Source organism: Dromiciops gliroides, chromosome 5 (assembly GCF_019393635.1).
Source record: "Dromiciops gliroides isolate mDroGli1 chromosome 5, mDroGli1.pri, whole genome shotgun sequence".
Classification (NCBI taxonomy): Eukaryota; Metazoa; Chordata; class Mammalia; order Microbiotheria; family Microbiotheriidae; genus Dromiciops; species Dromiciops gliroides.
In genome coordinates, this window is record NC_057865.1 from 272,757,962 (window position 1) to 272,776,381 (window position 18,420).

General features: G+C 47.1%; 1 protein-coding gene across 1 annotated transcript in view; it reads right to left on the reverse strand.

Annotated features, from left to right (window-relative positions):
• LTA4H (leukotriene A4 hydrolase) overlaps positions 1-18,420 on the reverse strand; it is a 34,854-nt gene that overhangs the window by 6,783 nt on the left and 9,651 nt on the right. Inside the window, exons 3-15 of the mRNA XM_043968212.1 lie at positions 16,950-17,070; positions 16,445-16,513; positions 14,677-14,781; positions 10,457-10,509; positions 8,875-8,947; positions 8,419-8,559; positions 7,805-7,828; positions 6,732-6,802; positions 5,749-5,860; positions 4,868-5,012; positions 4,047-4,150; positions 2,799-2,869; positions 939-993 (exon numbers count right to left, since the gene is read on the reverse strand). Of these exons, the coding sequence (XP_043824147.1) occupies positions 939-993; positions 2,799-2,869; positions 4,047-4,150; positions 4,868-5,012; positions 5,749-5,860; positions 6,732-6,802; positions 7,805-7,828; positions 8,419-8,559; positions 8,875-8,947; positions 10,457-10,509; positions 14,677-14,781; positions 16,445-16,513; positions 16,950-17,070 (1,144 nt within the window). The remainder of the gene's footprint in view (positions 1-938; positions 994-2,798; positions 2,870-4,046; positions 4,151-4,867; positions 5,013-5,748; positions 5,861-6,731; positions 6,803-7,804; positions 7,829-8,418; positions 8,560-8,874; positions 8,948-10,456; positions 10,510-14,676; positions 14,782-16,444; positions 16,514-16,949; positions 17,071-18,420) is intronic.

The window sequence follows — 18,420 nt, forward strand, 5'->3', positions numbered from 1 at the left end:
ATGATAATGGTAATAGTAGTAGTAATAGTAATAATGAAATAGTAATAGTAATGGTAATAGTAGTTGTGGTGGTGGTGGGTGCAGTAACTTAATTCAAAGAGTTAACAATGTGAATTTATTATGATCACTCTAAAGGGTCAGATAAAGTTATGCTACTTGCTTTAGGGCAGAAATGATAGACAAAATCTTTAATTATCTTTTTTATACTCTAAACAATGTAACATGGTAATTAAGCTAGTTAAAGCTTTGTACACAGACCAAAATAAGTACTGTGCTTAGATTTCAAAAGTATGTTTGAATTACATATTACGTTATATACTAGAAAACTGAATCACTTAAATCTGTGAAATAAGATGATACTTATATCCTTTCCTTTCCTCCCAAGGTTACTATGAGGTAATCATTACTTTGTAAGCCTTAAAATGATGCCAAATGTGAGCTTTTTATTACGAGCATTATTATATTTTTCATGGAAATATCTATGATTGCAACATGAATTATCATTTAAATGTTGAATTTATGGAAGAGAAGAAACAAGGAAATGCAATTCACTGCTGAATATCCTTGCTAGTGTGTGGAGGGACACAGGCTGGACAGTGATTTCACCAGCACAAGGAACTTCCAGGAAAGGAAAGCCCTCCCACCAATGCAGGCTGGCAGCTTCTCAGCCACTTTCCGCCTCAAGAGACTTGCCTAGGGTCAAACAGTCAGCATGGGTCAGAGGCTGCTCTTGAAGCCAGGTCTTCCTAGAGCCACTCCACCACGATGCCTCTCACTAGCAAGCATGGCTAGTAAATCATTTCGTTCTACAACAATCCCAACAATAGTGCCTTGCACAGAGTAGGTGCTTCATGAACTTTTTTCATGGAAGAAAACAGTGTTTTGCCCATAGAGTCTTGCCCTTCTGCAAGAGCCCAGAATCCCACAGGTCTACTCACTGTGATCCACCGTTGACTCAAGTGAAGACAAGCCTCTGTTAGAGTCATATCATACCTGAAAAGATGGGAAAACAAGAGTTTATGAAGACACAGATATCCATCTCTTTTTTCCCCATCAATAACCTTGAGTTCAAACCCAGGTGAAGAGCCAGGAAACGCTGGAAACGTGGACTTTTCTGCCTGATGTATCACAGGGAGAATCTGGATACAATCCAAGAACTGAGAGATCATGCAGAGTGAAGCGCTGAATCCAACATGCTGTGTACTGTTACACATTGGCACTTCTAAAGGAGGCCAGAAATTCTCAGCAAATGGCGGTCAAATACAAAAAGAGCCGGCGGTTCCCTGAGTCTTGGCTGCCATGACATGTGTGGGAGGCTGCCCTGGAATCCTAGGGCAGACTTGGAAGAGCAGGGCTACAGGTTTACATGGGAATGTGCCCTGGGGACCCTGCCTGGCCCCGAGCTTTCCCAGGGCATGTCTCTAGGGGCAGAGCATGGGGGTGGCTTCAGAGCTCATATGAGTGCTCAAAAACCACTCAAGGGACAGTGGGAAGAACCCAGGATGGCTCAGAAATCCCAGGGAGCCTCAGGATTGCTCTGATCTCCTTGGGGACTAAGCTAGGAGAGAATGTGAACTGATGAGGCCGGGTTCCCCTTCACCAGAGGCTGTCAAGCCAAGGCAGGATGACCAGCCAGGGGGGGGGTGGTGGTGGCAGTTTTAGGGGGGCAGGGTAGAGTAGGCGGCCTCTGAGCAGCCTTTCAACTTTGAGACTCTGATTCCAAAGGATCCAAAAATAGTTTGGCAGGTGAAAAAGTTGGGACAAATCTGAAAACAATTCAATTTACTAGAGGTCAATACTCTTAGATCCACAAGATTGACTTCACAAGTACAAGAGGAACAGTTTGGGAATTCTAGTGCACCACAAGTTTCCTATGAGACAACAGTGGGTAGGGTAGCCAAAGAAGCTCCTGCAGCCAAGGGAAGAGCCTCAGCCTGTCCTGCTCAGGCCACATCTGGAGTCCTCGCTAACGTTCAGGCACCACATCTTAAAGGCAGTGGTAGCATGGAAGACATTCCAAGGAGGGTGACCAGGATGGGGAAAGGTCTATGAATTACACCTGGGCAGGATCAGCTGAAGGAACGGGTTGGGACAACTTGGGGGGCCCCAGAGAGCTGTCCTCCAGAGTCTAAGGGCTCTCAAGTGAAAGCGGGATCAGGCCTGCTGAGCCTGGGCGGGGTGAGGAGCAAACTGCAGAATGGCAAAGAGAGGAGCGGATGCGAGGAGACGCTATCTAAGACGAGAGCTGCCCCAGAGTGGGCTGGGAGGGTTTCTTCTCACTAAAGCTTATGAAAGCAGCCTGGCTGGCCACTCGTCAGACGTGCTATGGGGGACAGCGTTGGGGAAGGGCGGGGGCGGATCTGCTACTTAGTCCCTTCCAGTTCTGGGACTCTCTGGCATTTCTTTGTTAGGAACCAGTGGCCAAAGGCAATGCCTAATCTCACTGCCCCTCCAACGTCCTCCTCTGTGGCTTCACTGGGGCATGGAGGTGGTCTGGAGGGAGGGAGCGAGCACTCACAGATCCTGACAAAGCAGGAAAGTCTGGCTGGGCTGACACCTCATGAAGGTGCGGGAGGGCTTTGAGATAAGCACCCCCCCCCCAAGGTGGGGGTGCCACTTTGGAAGTGATGAAGGGAGGCCAGTCCCACCGGGCTCCAAGGGGGAGTGACCAGCATGACTCACACTTTGTGGGACGCAGTGGGCCTAGGCAGTGCCCAGTGACTTTAGGAAGAGGACACAGCTGGAGACAGGGGGCAGATCTGGGATGGGGGCACACTGACGCTGAAGGAAACACTTACTTTGGTTTTACCGGTGGCAGGCCGGGAGAGAAGAACCAGGCGTTCCAGTCAACTTGGTTAAGAACATCCACCTGTGAGCAATTGAGAAAATGACCTGGTCTGTCACATGATAACGTTTCTCTGCCCAAAACAGGACCCCACACTATGTCTTCAAGATAAGATTATAATGTACACCATAACTGTATTAACAGAATTAAGAGACAGTGTGGGATAGCACGTAGAGTGCTAGATCTATTCAGAAAGAGCTAGGTTCAAATCCTGTCTCCTGCCACTTACCTACTGTATGATCCTAGATAAGTCACTTAACCCCATGTGCCTCAGGCAACTCCCTAGTACTTGTTTCCTAAGACATACAAGGGTTGCTATCTGTACCAGTGAAGGAAATCCTGACACAAGGAGTTGCCCAAATGGAAAAAGTCATTTATGTGTATTATAAAAACGACAATAACAGCATGTATAGAGTACTTTAATGTTTGCAAAGCACTACCCAAATATGACCTCATTTGATTCTCACGACAATGATGGGAGGCAGATGCTAGTGTCACCTTCATTGTACAGAATACAATATTAATGATAACACTGAGCCTTGTGGCAAGATCATCTCTGGGTAGTTTTAAAAAACAAAGGAGGAGCAGCTAGATGGCGCAGTGCATAGAGCACTGGCCCTGAATTCAGGAGGACCTGAGTTCAAATCCAGCCTCAGACACTTGATACTAGCTGTGTGACCCTGGGCAAGTCACTTAACCCTCATTGCCCCGCAAAAACCAAACCAAACCAAACCAAACAACTAACCAAACAAACAGAGGAAGGCCTATGGCTTGTACAGGACTCTGCTGAATAAGTGCTCAGATGGTGTAGAGAGGGGCTCTTAAATGGGAACATCAAACTGAGTCTCAGAGGAAAATTCTACAAATCATTTTTGTTGTTTTGATCACATATTTTAAAATTAAAATAAAATGAGTGCACTTGATGAGTTCATTCTTTTTTTCTTTTTTTGGCAGGACAATGAGGGTTAAGTGACTTGCCCATGGCCACACAGCTAGTAATTGTCAAGTGTCTAAGGCTGGATTTGAATTCAGGTCCTTCTGAATCCAGGGCTGATGCTATTTCCACTGTACCACCTAGCTGCCCCCATGAGTTCATTCTTGAAGCAATTCTAGCCTACTCGAGTACCACCACGGGCAGAGGAACTCAGAACAGCCTTCACAAAACGTGTGACAAGAACAAGAAATGCTGTCTCCACCTCACCTTGTCTTTGAAGTGGGAATACAGGAAGGCCTTCCAGTCATCAGTGGTTATGCTCTTGTAGGAGAATTCCTTAATATAGGCTTTTAAGAACGCCAGGAAAACCTCTAGGAGAAAAAAGGTCAAACAAGTTCTCATCAAATGGCTATGAACTGCTCAGTGCCAGGCCAGGCACCATGGAGAGTTCAGAAGAAATATCCAGTCTGATCCCTGCTCTCAAGGGGCTTACGATCTACTTGTGAATACTAGACCAAGACATTCTAAGTAGGGGGATGTGAGCAAAAGTAGTGAGCAAGGGGGGGCATGGGGAAAAGAAGAGGCTTGCCTGGAGTACAAAATCCACACTAGAAATGGTGGAGATGAATTTGAACGCACAGGGTGGATCCAGCCCCAGAGATCTGAGGTCTGATGAGCTCTCCCTGCATCGTGGGATAGTGGGAAATGACTGGCTGTGGAGTCGGGAGCCGCCTCTGTGTTCAAATCCCACCTCTGATGCTTACCAATCACTTAACCTCTTTGAAATTCAACTTCCTCACCTGCAAAATAGGGCAATGATAGAAACAGGGAACAGAAGACCAGCTTTAGGGAGAGGAAGACCTGGATCTTATCTGACAGACCGGTCGCTGAACCTCTCTGTGGCCCAGGGGACCAAGACTGTGTTACTCCCTAAATGTTTAAAGCTGTGCAGTTACACGTAAGTGGTCAGGTCTCTGAGCCAAGGCACAATTACAGAAATGAAGAATGAAGCAGAGGCGCTTTAAGGGAGGCAAGTTTCCTTCTCTTCTTCCCCCAAGGAGAAAAATGAAGACAGCGTCAAGTGTTACCTGGTCCCCCCAGAAGCTGCTCAAGATAAAAGAGCAGAGCAAAGCCCTTCTCGTAGGGGACAGAGGAATACACCTCGTCAGGGTCCACATCCTTCAGGCTCACCACCAGTTTGGTGAAGGCATGGGTGTCTCCAAAAGTCTTGATCTACAAGAGAAAACAAATCCAGTGAACACGAACCTAGCTAGGGCACTCGGGGGTCAGGAGTGGGTAGGTGAGCATCGAAGGGACCAACTTTATTTATTCTGAAATACAATTAAATACAGTCATAGTAGCTGACATTTAAATCGAGCCCCAAGGGCTCCCCAAACACCTTCTCTCCACGGATCCTCACATGACCCTGTGAAGGAGAGGCTGGTATTGGCCCTACTTCACAGGTGAGGAAGGTGAGGCTGAGAAGGGTGCCCCAGCTCAGAGGGGTGGGAGCCAGGACCACGTGCTCCGGGGCCAGGCTCCTTCTTGAGACAGTATCACTCGCTCGGACACTGATGAGAAGCGATACCTGAGGGCTTCCTTTTTTGGATCTAATAACGTCCCTGTCAGTCTTGCACACTCGGTGACACCGACACACCGAGTGACACCAATGTGATGTCCTTGATTTCTCTCTCTTATGACAATGACCCTCCTGTTCCCACATAAAAAAGGCACTTTAAGAATTAGCTACTGGGGGTAGCTAGGTGGCACAGTGGATAAAGCTCCAGCCCTGGATTCAGGAGGACCTGAGTTCAAATTTGGCCTCAGACACTTGACACTTACTAGCTGTGTGACCCCGGGCAAGTCACTTAACCCTCTGCCCCACACACACACAAAAAAATTAGCTACTAAGCCTCTGCAAAGTTCTTCCAGGTCTTTGGAGAACAGTTTTGAAGGGTGATCGACTTACCGAGTTCTTTAATTCTCCCCATCCTCCCAAAGCGTGGAAATGCCTAAACTTTTCGCCAAATAACCGGCCACAAATATGGCGCTCCAGGTACACGGTATGGCCTTCATTTAACCTGGAAAAGGAAAAGATCAATTTCCAACAGCAGAGGTGAGAAGATGTTCCATTCAAATAAGTTTCTTGGTATTTTTTGAGTCACAGTCAACAAGCATTTATTAAGTACCCACTGTGTGTGCCAGGCACTCTGCTAAGCACCGAGGCAAAGAGAGGCAACAGAATGTCCCTGTCCTCAGGGAGCTCACCGTGTAAAGGGGAAGACAACACGTCTAGAACCACAAAGAGGATACAGAGAAGATGAACTGGGGCAGTCTTAGGAGGCAGGCTCTGTGATTAAGGACTGTGAAAGGCTTCTTGAAGAAGGTGGGCATGCGTTTAGGTGGGGCTGAAGAAGGTGGGCATGCAGGAAGCCAGCGGATGGGGAAGAGGGGGCGCCAGGCAAGTGTGCAGAGCGCCAGCGCAAATGCTTGGGATCCAGAGATGTGGCGCCCTGGGTGGGGACACCCTGGAGGCTGGGGCCTGCTGGATTAAGGAGAACACGGTGGGGTGTGAGGTACGAGAAGACTGGAGCGGTAGGAAGGCTGCCAGCTTATGGAGGGGTTTAAGAGCCAGACAACGGTGATAACGAGGAGCCACAGATGTTTGCTGAGTAGGGGATGAGATGGTCCGACCCACACTTGAGGGAGCTGGGTTTGATGGTCAAGGGGAGGGAGGCTACAAAAATAATGATTCACCCTGTGGCCAGCTGCACAGCCCAGCCCCATACAGGGCGAGGCCCCACGTGGATCCCAGCACCCGCTGGTCGGGCACCCGTGCCTAGCACCGAGTCCACCCAAGAGAGCTTGAGACATAACTGGGAAAACAACGCGTCCACGGCAGCGCGTGCACAAAGCAATGAGGTTAAAGATCAGCAAGAAAGAAAATCCTACCAAAAGTGGTCCCAGGTTTTGTTCGTCACCAGGTTTCCTGTCCAGCTGTGAGAGATCTCGTGGGCAATCACCTGAGAGAAGGGGGAGAAACAGTCAGGCCTTGAAGGCGACCCATCTTCTCTTCTTTCAAGTGCACGTAATCCAATTTTCTGGAGCTCAGCCTCTAGCTAAAATACTCAAAGCCTCATTAAATATACTGGGCAATAAAAACCCTAAAATATCACGTGGGGTAAAGAATGGTTTACATGTATATAAACGAGAGAAGAAAATTATAGGGATGTTTCCTCTTTGTCAAAATCTGCTGGTAGTAGAGATATGGTAAGGGGGAGGGGGGGGGAGAGGAATCCCACAAGTATGGAAAAGGATGGACCCCATCCCTTAACTGGAGGCTGTCCAGAGGTAATGGCCGCTGGGTTGGGACTCTAGCCTCTTCCAGCCATAAGGAATTTTCCTATTTTTTCTTCCTTTTATTTTGACTGTAAAGAAAACATGATTTTATTTGTTTTGGGTTTTTTTTGTTTGTTTGTTTTTGCGGGGCAATGAGGGTTATGTGACTTGCCCAGGGTCACACGGCTAGTAAGTGTCAAGTGTCTGAGGTCGGATTTGAACTCCCGTCCTCCTGAATCCAGGCCCAGTGCTTTATCCACTGCGCCACCTAGCTGCCCCTGAAAACATGATTTTAGAGATGAACAGCACCTAGAAGCCCACCTGGTTCAAACCCGGAGGGAACATAGGCCTAAACAAGTCAAGTGACTTGTCCAAAGTCACACAGTTACTAGCAAGCAGCAGAACTGGGGCCTGAAACAGGGAGAATTCTCCCTGTTTAGGGCTTTTTGTACTGTAACATGCTGACCCTTCCTATTTTTGCCTACTACATGCAAAACATGCCACTACATAAACCATGGGGGAGAAAAACCAAATATTAAAGCAGACAGTCAATTGTAGTCCAAACTAAACACTGATCATAATCTTCATTTAATGTATCTCTATCCTAATAACGCAATGAAGGAGCACAAAGTTTGGCCAATGAAGCATTTCTTACACTGAGAGCCCGGTAAGAAACATGGACTTACGTTGGAGAGTGACTTGTCACCTGCCTGAAACACAAAAAGAGAAAGTTACCTTTAGGCTAGAAATTCAATTTCCAAAGGGAGCTAAAGATAAGTTGTATTTATATCTCATGCTGAGGAAATAAGGACCATGGGAATTCTCTGACTGGGGACCTAACATGATAAAGGAACCCCACAAAGAGACAAAAAACTGGATGCAGGAGAGGGTACTGAGAAGTCTCTAACATCAATCCACAGTACAGAGTCCCTTCTTGCAGGTCTTTTCTTTTATTGGTTATTTTCCCTCTGTTTTCATTCCTCTACAACAAATAGGATGAAAAGTGAACAAATGCACCTGTTGAGTAAAGCCGGCTAAGCGGCCTATTGCCCAGTTCTCCTTCTGTGTGCTTCTCACACATCACTACCGTGACTGTGGACTTCGGACACACCACATGTGATTGGTGCGGTTGCACAGTAATAAATAGCTAAAGTAATCTATAGTGAAGTGTTAGCAAAATTAGGTAGCTAAGTGAAAATATCCATTTTGATAACACAAAGACTCCAAGGTTCCTTTTGTTGTGGTGCGGTTCTGAGAACAACCTAGTAACAGCCTGAAGTTGCACGATATTGGCGCTTACCAACAGAGTGGGTGTCACAAAAGTCAGGCAAGGATTTTCCATGCCACCGTAAGGGAAGGAAGGTGGTAAGACCAGCAGGTCATACTGTCCCCACACGTAAGGTCCTCCCAGATCTTCGGCAATTTTCAACATCCGTTCAGTCTGGAGAAAGTAAATCAGATTGCTGTGTGTAAAGGCTCCTGTTTAATCTCACACTTAGCAGCTGCATATTACTTAGTAAGATACCATATTCACTTCCCCCAGCTTCTCTGCAGAGGCGAGGGACTACGGTTGTGGAAAACTATCTATAATGTCAGATGTTTCCAACATGTTGGCTCATCTGGCTCAATTCCTCCCCCCGCCTTTTTATGTGACATAAAAACAAAAGATGAGAATAACATTTTATTTAAGAAAATGAGTTATGTTTACACAATCCCACTGACCACAAAAATAACTTGTAAGAAATCAATTACCAACCTCAGAAAACTCCAAAGCCGACTTTTCCACCTGTTCTTTCTCAGACCACACCAAGGTTCTCGGGCCAATCTTTCTGTAAAATCACACTTCAGTAAGTTTTTAAAAATCCAAGCCCATCTTTTGATATTGTATTAACACCTTTCCTGCAATGGGGAAGAGGGATTGACTGGGAAAGTGATGGAGATGGGTCCTGCACACAGTGTTCTTCACATGGCTATTGGGAAACTGTTCTAAAGGGAGGCATGACCTGGCACAGAAGAATGAGGCAACAAGTGCCCTCCTAGGATTATGTGGTGGGCTCAGGCTGAGGGTCTCCAGGAGAGTGTGTGTGTGTGTGTGTGTGTATGTGGGGGGGGCAGTGGAGCTTAAGTGACATGTCCAGGATGACACAGCTAGTAAGTGTCTGGGGCCAGATTTGAACTCAGATCCTCTTGATTCCAGGACCAATGCTCTATCCACTGCTCCATCTAGTTGCCCCTAGAAGCAAGATTCTTAACCCTGGGTCTGTGAACATTTAGAAAATCCAGTAACTGTATTCCACTCTAATTGGTTTTCTTTGTAATCCTATGTATTTTATTTTATGCATTTAAAAATATAATTCTAAGGAGGGATCATCCACAGGTTTCCCTAGACTTTGCCAAAAGAATCCAGGACACAAGAGAGGTTAAGAACCCCTGTTCTAGAAAAAGAGAATTATAGCTGAGTAACTAATAGGAACAGAATTCAGGAAAATGAATCCTCCACACCTCTGGAAAGACACACCCACCGAGACAAGATGGGGCAAATGGGCCCAGCCACTCGGCAAACTTTAAAGGGCGAGTGTCATGGATAATGTCTCTCCTTGAGTAGCATAATAAGTACCCTCTTCACGTGAGCTCTCATTGAAATAGATTACTCACAAGAACAAAACAATTTTTCAGATTTATTAAGTCTCTGAGCCCCTACAAAAACTCCAGTATCTCTGAGCTTAAGAAGATGAGTTTGTTACGGACATTATTCGCTGAGACAGATTCACAAATGAGACTATACCCAAAGAAGAGATAAGAAAAGAGGCCCCCATCCTACCCTTGGGTAGAAGTGGCAGCCCCACTGGTGTGGTACATTGCATATATTTTCAGACTTTTTCAATGAACTGATTCATCCTGTTGATTTTTTTTTTCCTCTTCTCCCTCTCTAGTTTAAGAAATATTTGTTATATGAGATGGCTCTCTGTGAGGTGGGAGAAGGATGCCGGGAGAAATTCTGGTGAGGCAGAAAACAAAACCTACAAGAATTTATCCTTAAAAATGAGACTATGGGAAAACAGTGAAAGAAGAGACTCCCTAGCTATCTGTGCAAATAAAGAATGCTGTAGAGGCAGGGATAGTCACTCTGCAGTACCCGATCAATCTAAAGGACTTTTCATATTTGATATTCAAGCTGCTTTGGAAGATCTTCCCCAAAGGGTAGCTTACACGTCTTAGGGAATAAATGAATAAGCTGCTGATTAACTAACATCCATGAAAAGCTCAGGGGCTAATTCGTCTGGCTGTCCCAAGCCTGACCTTCCCACTGATCTCAAGCCACGTACAGAAGTGCTCACCTGCTTTCTAAGGCCCCGACGACGAGAGCGATCAGATAGCACGGTATTGGGACCTGGGGGTGCAAAAGAGCCAAACAACCGTGAGCAGTACAGTCCAAAACCGCGTGGGAGACAGCAGACGCCTGAGAATGAAACAAATCCCCTCTCTAGGAGAACACGAAGCGCGGCCTTTCACGCGTCCGTCACGAGTTCACCTTCTGAGGGACCCATTTGCTCGCGCCTTTGACACAACCCACTCATGGCAGAACCTCTCGTTCCCCTTCAGTCCCAAGAGGAAGGAAGACCCGTGACCCGGGCTCGGGGACTTGCTGGGCGTTATTTGCAATCTATGCCATTGGGGGGACAGCACGGTTTAAACATCTCTTAAAGACAGAAGGAGCAGGTGCTTCATCTGCTGTTTTGTCACTGATTGGCTCTTGAGGGGGCGGACCCGCTGCTTCTTCTTCTAGGGTAGAGCGTGTAGTCCATTTAAAACCACATTCCCCCAAGGCCTCAGTGTGAACCACTGAACTTCAGAGTTGGGAGAGGCCAGAGGTCATTGTTGAGTCCAAGCTCCAGGCTTCACCCCAGCTCCACAAGAGGACCTCCAGGGACAGGGAGTCCCGTCTCCCGGGGGAGCACGTTCTGCTTGGGACAGCTCTCATTATTTGTAACTTTCTGCCTTCAGATGAAATCTGAAGCTTCCAACCAGCACTTGTTCTTCCCAGCAGAACTGGTCTAACCCTTCTTCCAGGGCTTGAAGACAACGAGGGTGCCCCCTTAAGCCTCCCTCCTCTAGGCCAAGGTCCTCTTTTCCCTCCACTAAGCCTTAGGTGAGATGGTCTCCGGGGCTGTGACCCCTCCAGCTGCCCCTGCCACCTCCGGAAGGACTCTGGTTTGATGACATCCTTCCTGCCACGTGGAGCCTGGAGCAAAATCCAGATATGGGAGGCACTGGGGCTATGGCAGTAACCAAGTCCTTTGGTTCAAGGTAAGGAGGACCCCCCTAACAACAGGAGCAATCTGAGAGCAATGGCCGCCCGGAAGAGTGAAGAAATGGCCACCCTTGAGGACAAGTGTTCATTGTTCAGTTTTCAGTCACGTCCGATTCTCTGACCCTACTGGGGGTTTTGTTGGCAAAGACACTGGAGGGGTCTGCCATTTCCTTCTGCAGCTCATTTGACAGATGAGGAAACTGAGGCAAGCAGGGTACAGTGACTTGCCCAGGGTCACACAGCTAGAAGTTGTCTGAAATCAGGTTTGAACTCAGGAATAGGAGTCTTCCTGACTCTAGGCCTAGTGCTGTGTGCCCTCTGGCGCCCCCTGGCTGCCCTATGGAGAGCTTGGGTACCACTTTGAGAGGTGCATGTTATTTATACAGGAGATGCACGCTTCAGGAAGGGTCTGGGCTAACTGGCTCGTGAGGCCCCTCCCTTCCCATGCCGAGATTCTGGGATCCCTTTCCTGGTCAAAGTAGAAGAGGCTGGAGAAAGGACTTAAGAAAACTCACAGTCCCAGAACCGTGGCTCACAAGGAAAGCGTATGCTAAAGCCAAATATTAAGGCGGCACCTGTTCACAAACAGGCCCACACTCCCACCCATTCAGTGACAAAAGGCCTTGAGGAAGGTCCCCAGCACATTGGGTGGGCAGCCTCCTGCATTTGCTCTCTAGGAGGAGATGGACAAAAGTCTCGAAGCAGGAGCAGGAAAGGATAAGTTGCTATCTGCACATGTGAAGGGAGTCCACACACCGAGATCAGAGATCCAAGGGAGTATGGGTCACAACAAATACAAAGACTTCAAAGAAAGGAAGCAAGAGTCAGCGTACCACACCGAGCGAGGAAAGCTGGATCAGAAGAACATCACACAGACTAATGGCAATCAGGTGAGCAAAGGGAAAGGACCTACAGCTGGGCCTGGGATTGCACCAGCACAGAGAACTCCCGGATGAGGAGATGCCCTCTGCCAATGCAGGTCATCTCCTTCTCCAACATGAAGGGAAATAATAGCTCACAATGCTGCAAGGTCCTTTGTGTATATGACAGCTCAGTTCAGGTTGGTGCAAAGGATGAATACACTGAAGTGGGTACCTGCAGCGTGAAGTTATAGTTATGTGAAATACAGTGATCAGTTTCTAATGGAAATATGTAGTGAAATAATATGACTCCCTGAGGGAATTCATCATCACCCTAATTAGGAACTACCTAAATCTCATCTAATCCTCACAACAGCCCTGGAATGTGGAGGCTTTGTTAGCCTCCTTTTATACATCAGGAAGCCGAGACTGACAGAGGCTAAGTGACTTGCCCAGGGTCACATGTCTGAAACAGGATTTGAATACAGGTCTTCCTGACTCCAAGTTTAGCACTCTATCTATCCACTCTGCCACCCAGCTGCTCATTACTTTATAAGAGTTGTCCGGCACACTGAAATGACCTGCCCAAGGTCACACGGTCAGGCTGTATCAGCAGCAAGACATAAATACAGGTTTCTCTGGAGTGGATAGAGAAGCTGGTGCCCTCTCTACTATACCACGATGCCTCTAAGTGAATCAAGACAACATGAAATAGCAACAAATCTCCAGCCAAATCTGTTGTCCAGCACTGGTGCGGCTACTGTGGTAAGGTTAGCCTACACAGCCTTCCTGGCTTTGAACAGAGAAATGACCAAAGCATGTGGGGGCTCGTGCTGACTGTGATGAGTCACTTTCACTGCACCCTTGGGGGCCCCTGGGACTCTGAGGAGCCTTCTTCTGCCTGCCTGGGAGAGCGCTCCCCTTCTCATGCTCAGAACCAGGTCACTAGACCAACCCCTGACCTCTTCCACACCACGGGCCTGCTTGCTAGGCTTCCTTCCTCTTCAGCCCCATCCTGCTCCCCACCACGTTCTTCAACTGTAGCTTTATTCATGCCTTGTCTTCCCCTTTCAGAAGGAAGCAACTTGAGGGCAGGCACCATCTTTCCAGTTTGTTTTTGTAGCCCCAGCACTTAGTATAGTTCCTGGGGCATAGAGAAAGTATCTAATACTTTTTGTTCATTCATTCATTCATTCACCCACGCATCCACCCATCCATCCATCCATTTATATATGTGTCATCTTCCCCTTCAGAATGTGAGCTCTTGAAGAGCAGAGAATGCTTTGCTTTTATACTTGGATCCTCAGAGCTTAACATAGAGTAAGCACATGGTAAGTGCTTAATGAATCCTCATTCATTCTTTTGTGCCAATTTACTTAATCATCATTAAACTGTACACTTTGCTTTAGCTTTGTTTACAAGTTTACATTGGTCTTCAATGTTAAAACAAATTAACGAACACACACACACACAGACGTACATCCCAGAAGTCTTGGTGCCGTCTGGAACGATGAAAGCTTAAAGCCACACCAAGACTATACTGCTCACTTGATGACCCTTCCCCTCCAGAGTTCACTTCGCCCACCAGTAAATACTACTAGAGTCAGAATTTTACAGCTGAAAATGGAAGTTCTTCCCAGGCCCCTCCCCAGATCACTTAGTCCAGTCTCTTCTGAGGAAGCAGAGACCCAAAACAAAGGCAGAGGTCACGGGGTCATCCATTCCCAACTGCCCAAGCTCTCAGGGCAAGTGAGCAGAAGAGCTGGGGCTGGGATCCAAGTCAGCTGAGGTTAGGTGAGGTGAGCTCGGCTACCACATAAGAATTAGAGCGCGGAAGGACAGAAAGGAGTAGGGGAAGAGAGCTGTAATTTTAATACATACTCACAGACTGTAACTTTCCAACTTTTCCCTTCTCTTATATGAAAAAAAGGGACTGTTGCTGAAGCACAAAATCTAAGCATTCTACTAATGGTAAAACATATTTACTATTACAGATATTTAGTGGTGGAGAAATTTACATTCTAATGCATTGATTGTAAAAATGGCCAAAGGAAGCTCCTCTGGCTTTCGGTTAAATCTGTTAAAAGGAAAATCACTTTCACTGGTTTAGTGTTTCCATGTCCCCAATGAGCACCGAACAGCTGATGCTATCAGATAATTGCGACATGATGCCCACAACCACCACCGCTAAGATCTTGGTAATCTAAGCTTCTCTCTGAAGATTAAAAATAGAATTTTTTTTTTCAAAAGCAAATAAGATAAGGACAACATCCTTATTTTAGATTTGAATATTGCACTATAAACAAAGTAAGACAGAAAAGCAGAAAAAAAGGGCGGGGGGAGAGGGAAATTCCTTGCAAGCACATAGTCTGGCCTAGGATCTTACTTTTTGTATGAATTTATAGATTTTCCTACTGGAGTCTGCAGGATCAGGGTCTTCTCCATCACGGACAGCACTCATAAGAGCCACCAGTTCATTGGGGACTGACACCTGATCAAAAAGAAACATGAGCTCCTGGTTAGAAACAAAACTCACCCCACAGCTATTTAACATGCATATATTAGTTTCCCTCCCCCTCCCCCTGCTTCCCCACCTTCTTCTTTAGCTACTCAGTATATGAAATGGGCAGCACCCAGCAATGGGCACTAATGTGGATGTGAGCACCTAAGCCTGGCCTGTGCTTTTTTTGTTTTTTTGTTTTTTTGTTTTTTGTTTTTTGTTTTTTTGTGAGGCAATTGGGGTTGTGACTTGCCCAGGGTCACACAGCTAGTAAGTGTTAAGTGTCTGAGGCCAGATTTGAACTCAGGTACTCCTGACTCCAGGGCCGGTGCTCTATCCACTGTGCCACCTAGCCGCCCCCTGGCCTGTGCTTTGACAAAGACCATCCCCCAATAGGCTTCTGCGCCCCCAAATGACCAGCTGCTCTTTATAAACAAAAGGGAAACAGACAATGTGCCCTTAACCCTAAAACTATTTCATAGGAGCATGTGTGAGGAAAAGGCATGGATCACTGAATGACTACATGTTAATACACACACACACACACACACACACACACACACCCACCTGTTAATACCAAATTGAAATTCTGGACACCAGCCAGAACTTTCGAACAGTAAAAATTATCAAGCGTTAACATAGTCTGCAAATAGCTGAGACCTCATCTCTGGCCACACGCATGAAAAGGACAGCAACGGAAAGGGATATTCTGAATGCAATGTTCTCCAGAGGCAAAGCTGGGGGTCACAAGGCCATCTGGGGTGCTCTAGCTATTATAATTCTTGGGGCCAACTTTTCTGCAAACACCAGAATTTAGTTCTTAGTTCTAAAGGTTCACTCCGTGCCCAAGCAAGTGAATGACTCAAATCCATATTAGGCCTCTAGGATCTCTCAGCTGGAGATCACGGGCCTTAACTTGGTTTAAACCAACAGCATGGAATCTACCCAAAGTACAGAGCGAGACCTAGCACCGACCTTTACTTATGTAAAACACTAGCTCTGTTCTTGAAATGAGGCAACTGAGGCCCAGGAAAGTGGCCAACAGCCAGGAAGTCTGCTCTCCCCACTCTACTGCTTATTGTGTTCAGGTCCCGAGGTGATCAGATCGCCAGGAGGGTCCTCACAAGACCCCACTTACTTGACAAAGCTAGCTGGGTTCTGGATTCTGGGCCTGGCCTAAGTCAGAAAAGCTTGTACTTTCTGTGAGGCAATTATCTGCGATCTTGCAATGCTGTAACCTCCACCACTGAAGACTTCCGCAGAGATTTTGACATCCCTAAACCTCCACAGATGTGTCAACTGAACCTAAAACCACATTAAACCTTCAAGAGGTCGCTGCTTTAAGTTTTAGCTATTCTAAAAAACCTTCCCCCACTTGGACGTCTTTAACAGACACAAGGTATAACCCCTGCCTGTCCCTAATTCGGATCGGTCCTTTCCTTTTTGTATTCAGAGAATTGGATGCTGACCTCACTGGGATGACGCCAGGCGAAGGCCAAAGCCTCTATTCACAGCCCTTGGCCCAGATTTAATTTGGCAATCCCTTCTCTAGCTATCAAATCTTCAGGTAATGATCTAGTCTCAACCATGACATCATTCCTTCTTTCCCCTCGAGAACAGCTCATGACATTCCCAGGAAGGTGAGATCCCCTACCTCCGCACTGTAGGTCAGCTTCACCGAGGGAGTGTCCTGGCAGGGAAGAATGGCTCGGCAGTGGATGGCCTAGGCAGAGGAAGGGAAAGGAGACACTATCAGCTACCGGCATTTTCCAAAGGACCTTCTGGCCACTTCCAAGCTGGACTGTTTAAACCAAAGACATGTTTCACAAAGACTTGAGATTCCGAAGAATGACCACGATGAGGTCTGTCCACAAATGGAAATGGAACCTTTATTTCCTATTTTAATACAGTGCCAGACTTTCACAATTCTGCTGAAGCAACAACAGCCTCCCCTCCATTATCAGTCCCATTTTTCTTGCATGTATTTGGTTTGTCTGCAGTCATCTGCACGCTGTCAGCCCCACAGGATGTGAGCTCCCTGAGGGCAGGGACCGTCTTGTGCCTTTCTTTGTATCTTTTGTGCCTGGCACACAGTAGGCACCTGATAGATAGTGACTGACTGACAAGCTGGCAATGAATCATGCTGAGATCCCTCTTACCTGGCACTGGCTGAAAAGATAGGGGTGTTTCTTCCCAGACGTCTGCTCAGGAGTGAGCCACTGCAGAGCTGAAGACTGGGGGGACGTCTCGTAGGAAATCTCCACTATCACTTCTTGCTTCCTGCAGGAAACACACACACACACACACACACACACACACACACACACACACACACGTGAGGAGACTAGAGCTGGGCTGTCGGCACAGCTCCTTAGGTGCTGGGGAAGAACTATAGGATTGACAGCATCAATGCTGAGCTAACATGGTAGCTTCTGGAACATTCCACTTCATTAAAAAAACAAACAATCACAAAGGACTCATCGAAACTCTGCTCTCCAAGGGCCAAGTGGCTTCCAGGCGGTGTCTCTTTTAGGAGAGCCCCTCCCCCATCAGGAATTCCTTTACTTTTCAGTTGCATCTTTATGTGCAAAGGATCAAGCCACAGAGCAGGGAGTCTTAGCCCCGACTGGGCGCCTAAACTTGATTTTCAAATTATCTGGATAACTGTGTTCCACTATAAAGGCCATTCTAGGCAATCCCGAACACTTAAAAACCCGACTCAGAGAAGGACTGCACAGGCTTCTCCGGATGGCCACAGGGCCGTGACCCAAGAAAGGAGGAATCCCTGCTGCACAGGAAATAAGCTGGAATAATACCCGTGTTTGGTCACGCTCTCCCACCCACGAGTAAGAAAGAAAACCAAACTTCCTTGTGACCCAAAGCAAACACAAAGGGGTCCCCTCTCCGTGTAGCTCAATGCTACGTGCAGAGGGAGAGAAAGGAGAAATCATTCTGGGCTAAGCCTGGCGAATCAGCCCTCAGCGAGTGCCAGCAAACGAGTGAAAAGCTTTGCTGTTATCCAATCACAGTGAGCATCCCCTAGACCAGGGCTTCTTAAACTTTTCCCACTCAGGACCCCTTTTCACCAGAGGAATTTTTACACGGCCCTGGGTATATAGGTAGACATAACCTTTTACTGTTGCCAATTTTTTTCTCGGCCCCCACATTCAGTTACGTGACTCCACATGGGACCCACAGGTTAAGAAGCTTTGATCTAGACTCGGGGCTTTAGGCCTGAATTCTTGCCTTAGCACCGCCACTGAAACCACTGTGTGACTTCAGGGATCAGAGGAAAAGGAGCCAACACAGTGAAATTTGTGTTTGTCTCCAGGAGAGGAGGAAATCTTCACAAAGAGGATGTGGTCACCAGTATTGGACAAGGGAGTGAGGCCTTTAAGGGCAGCCCCTGCAGTGGGCCTTCAGTGACATCTGAGAGAGGGAAGTTTGGGTTGAGTGGTGGGAACAGAAGCCAGGCTGCAAGAAGCTGATAACAGGATGGGTGTAGATGAAGTTCAGGGTTAGGGTTAGGGTTAGGGCTGGGCACAGACTGCTTTCTCAAGAAGTCTAGCTGTGAAAGGGAACAAAGAGACAGAACCTAGCACAAGAATGGGGAAGAAGGGTCAAACAAAG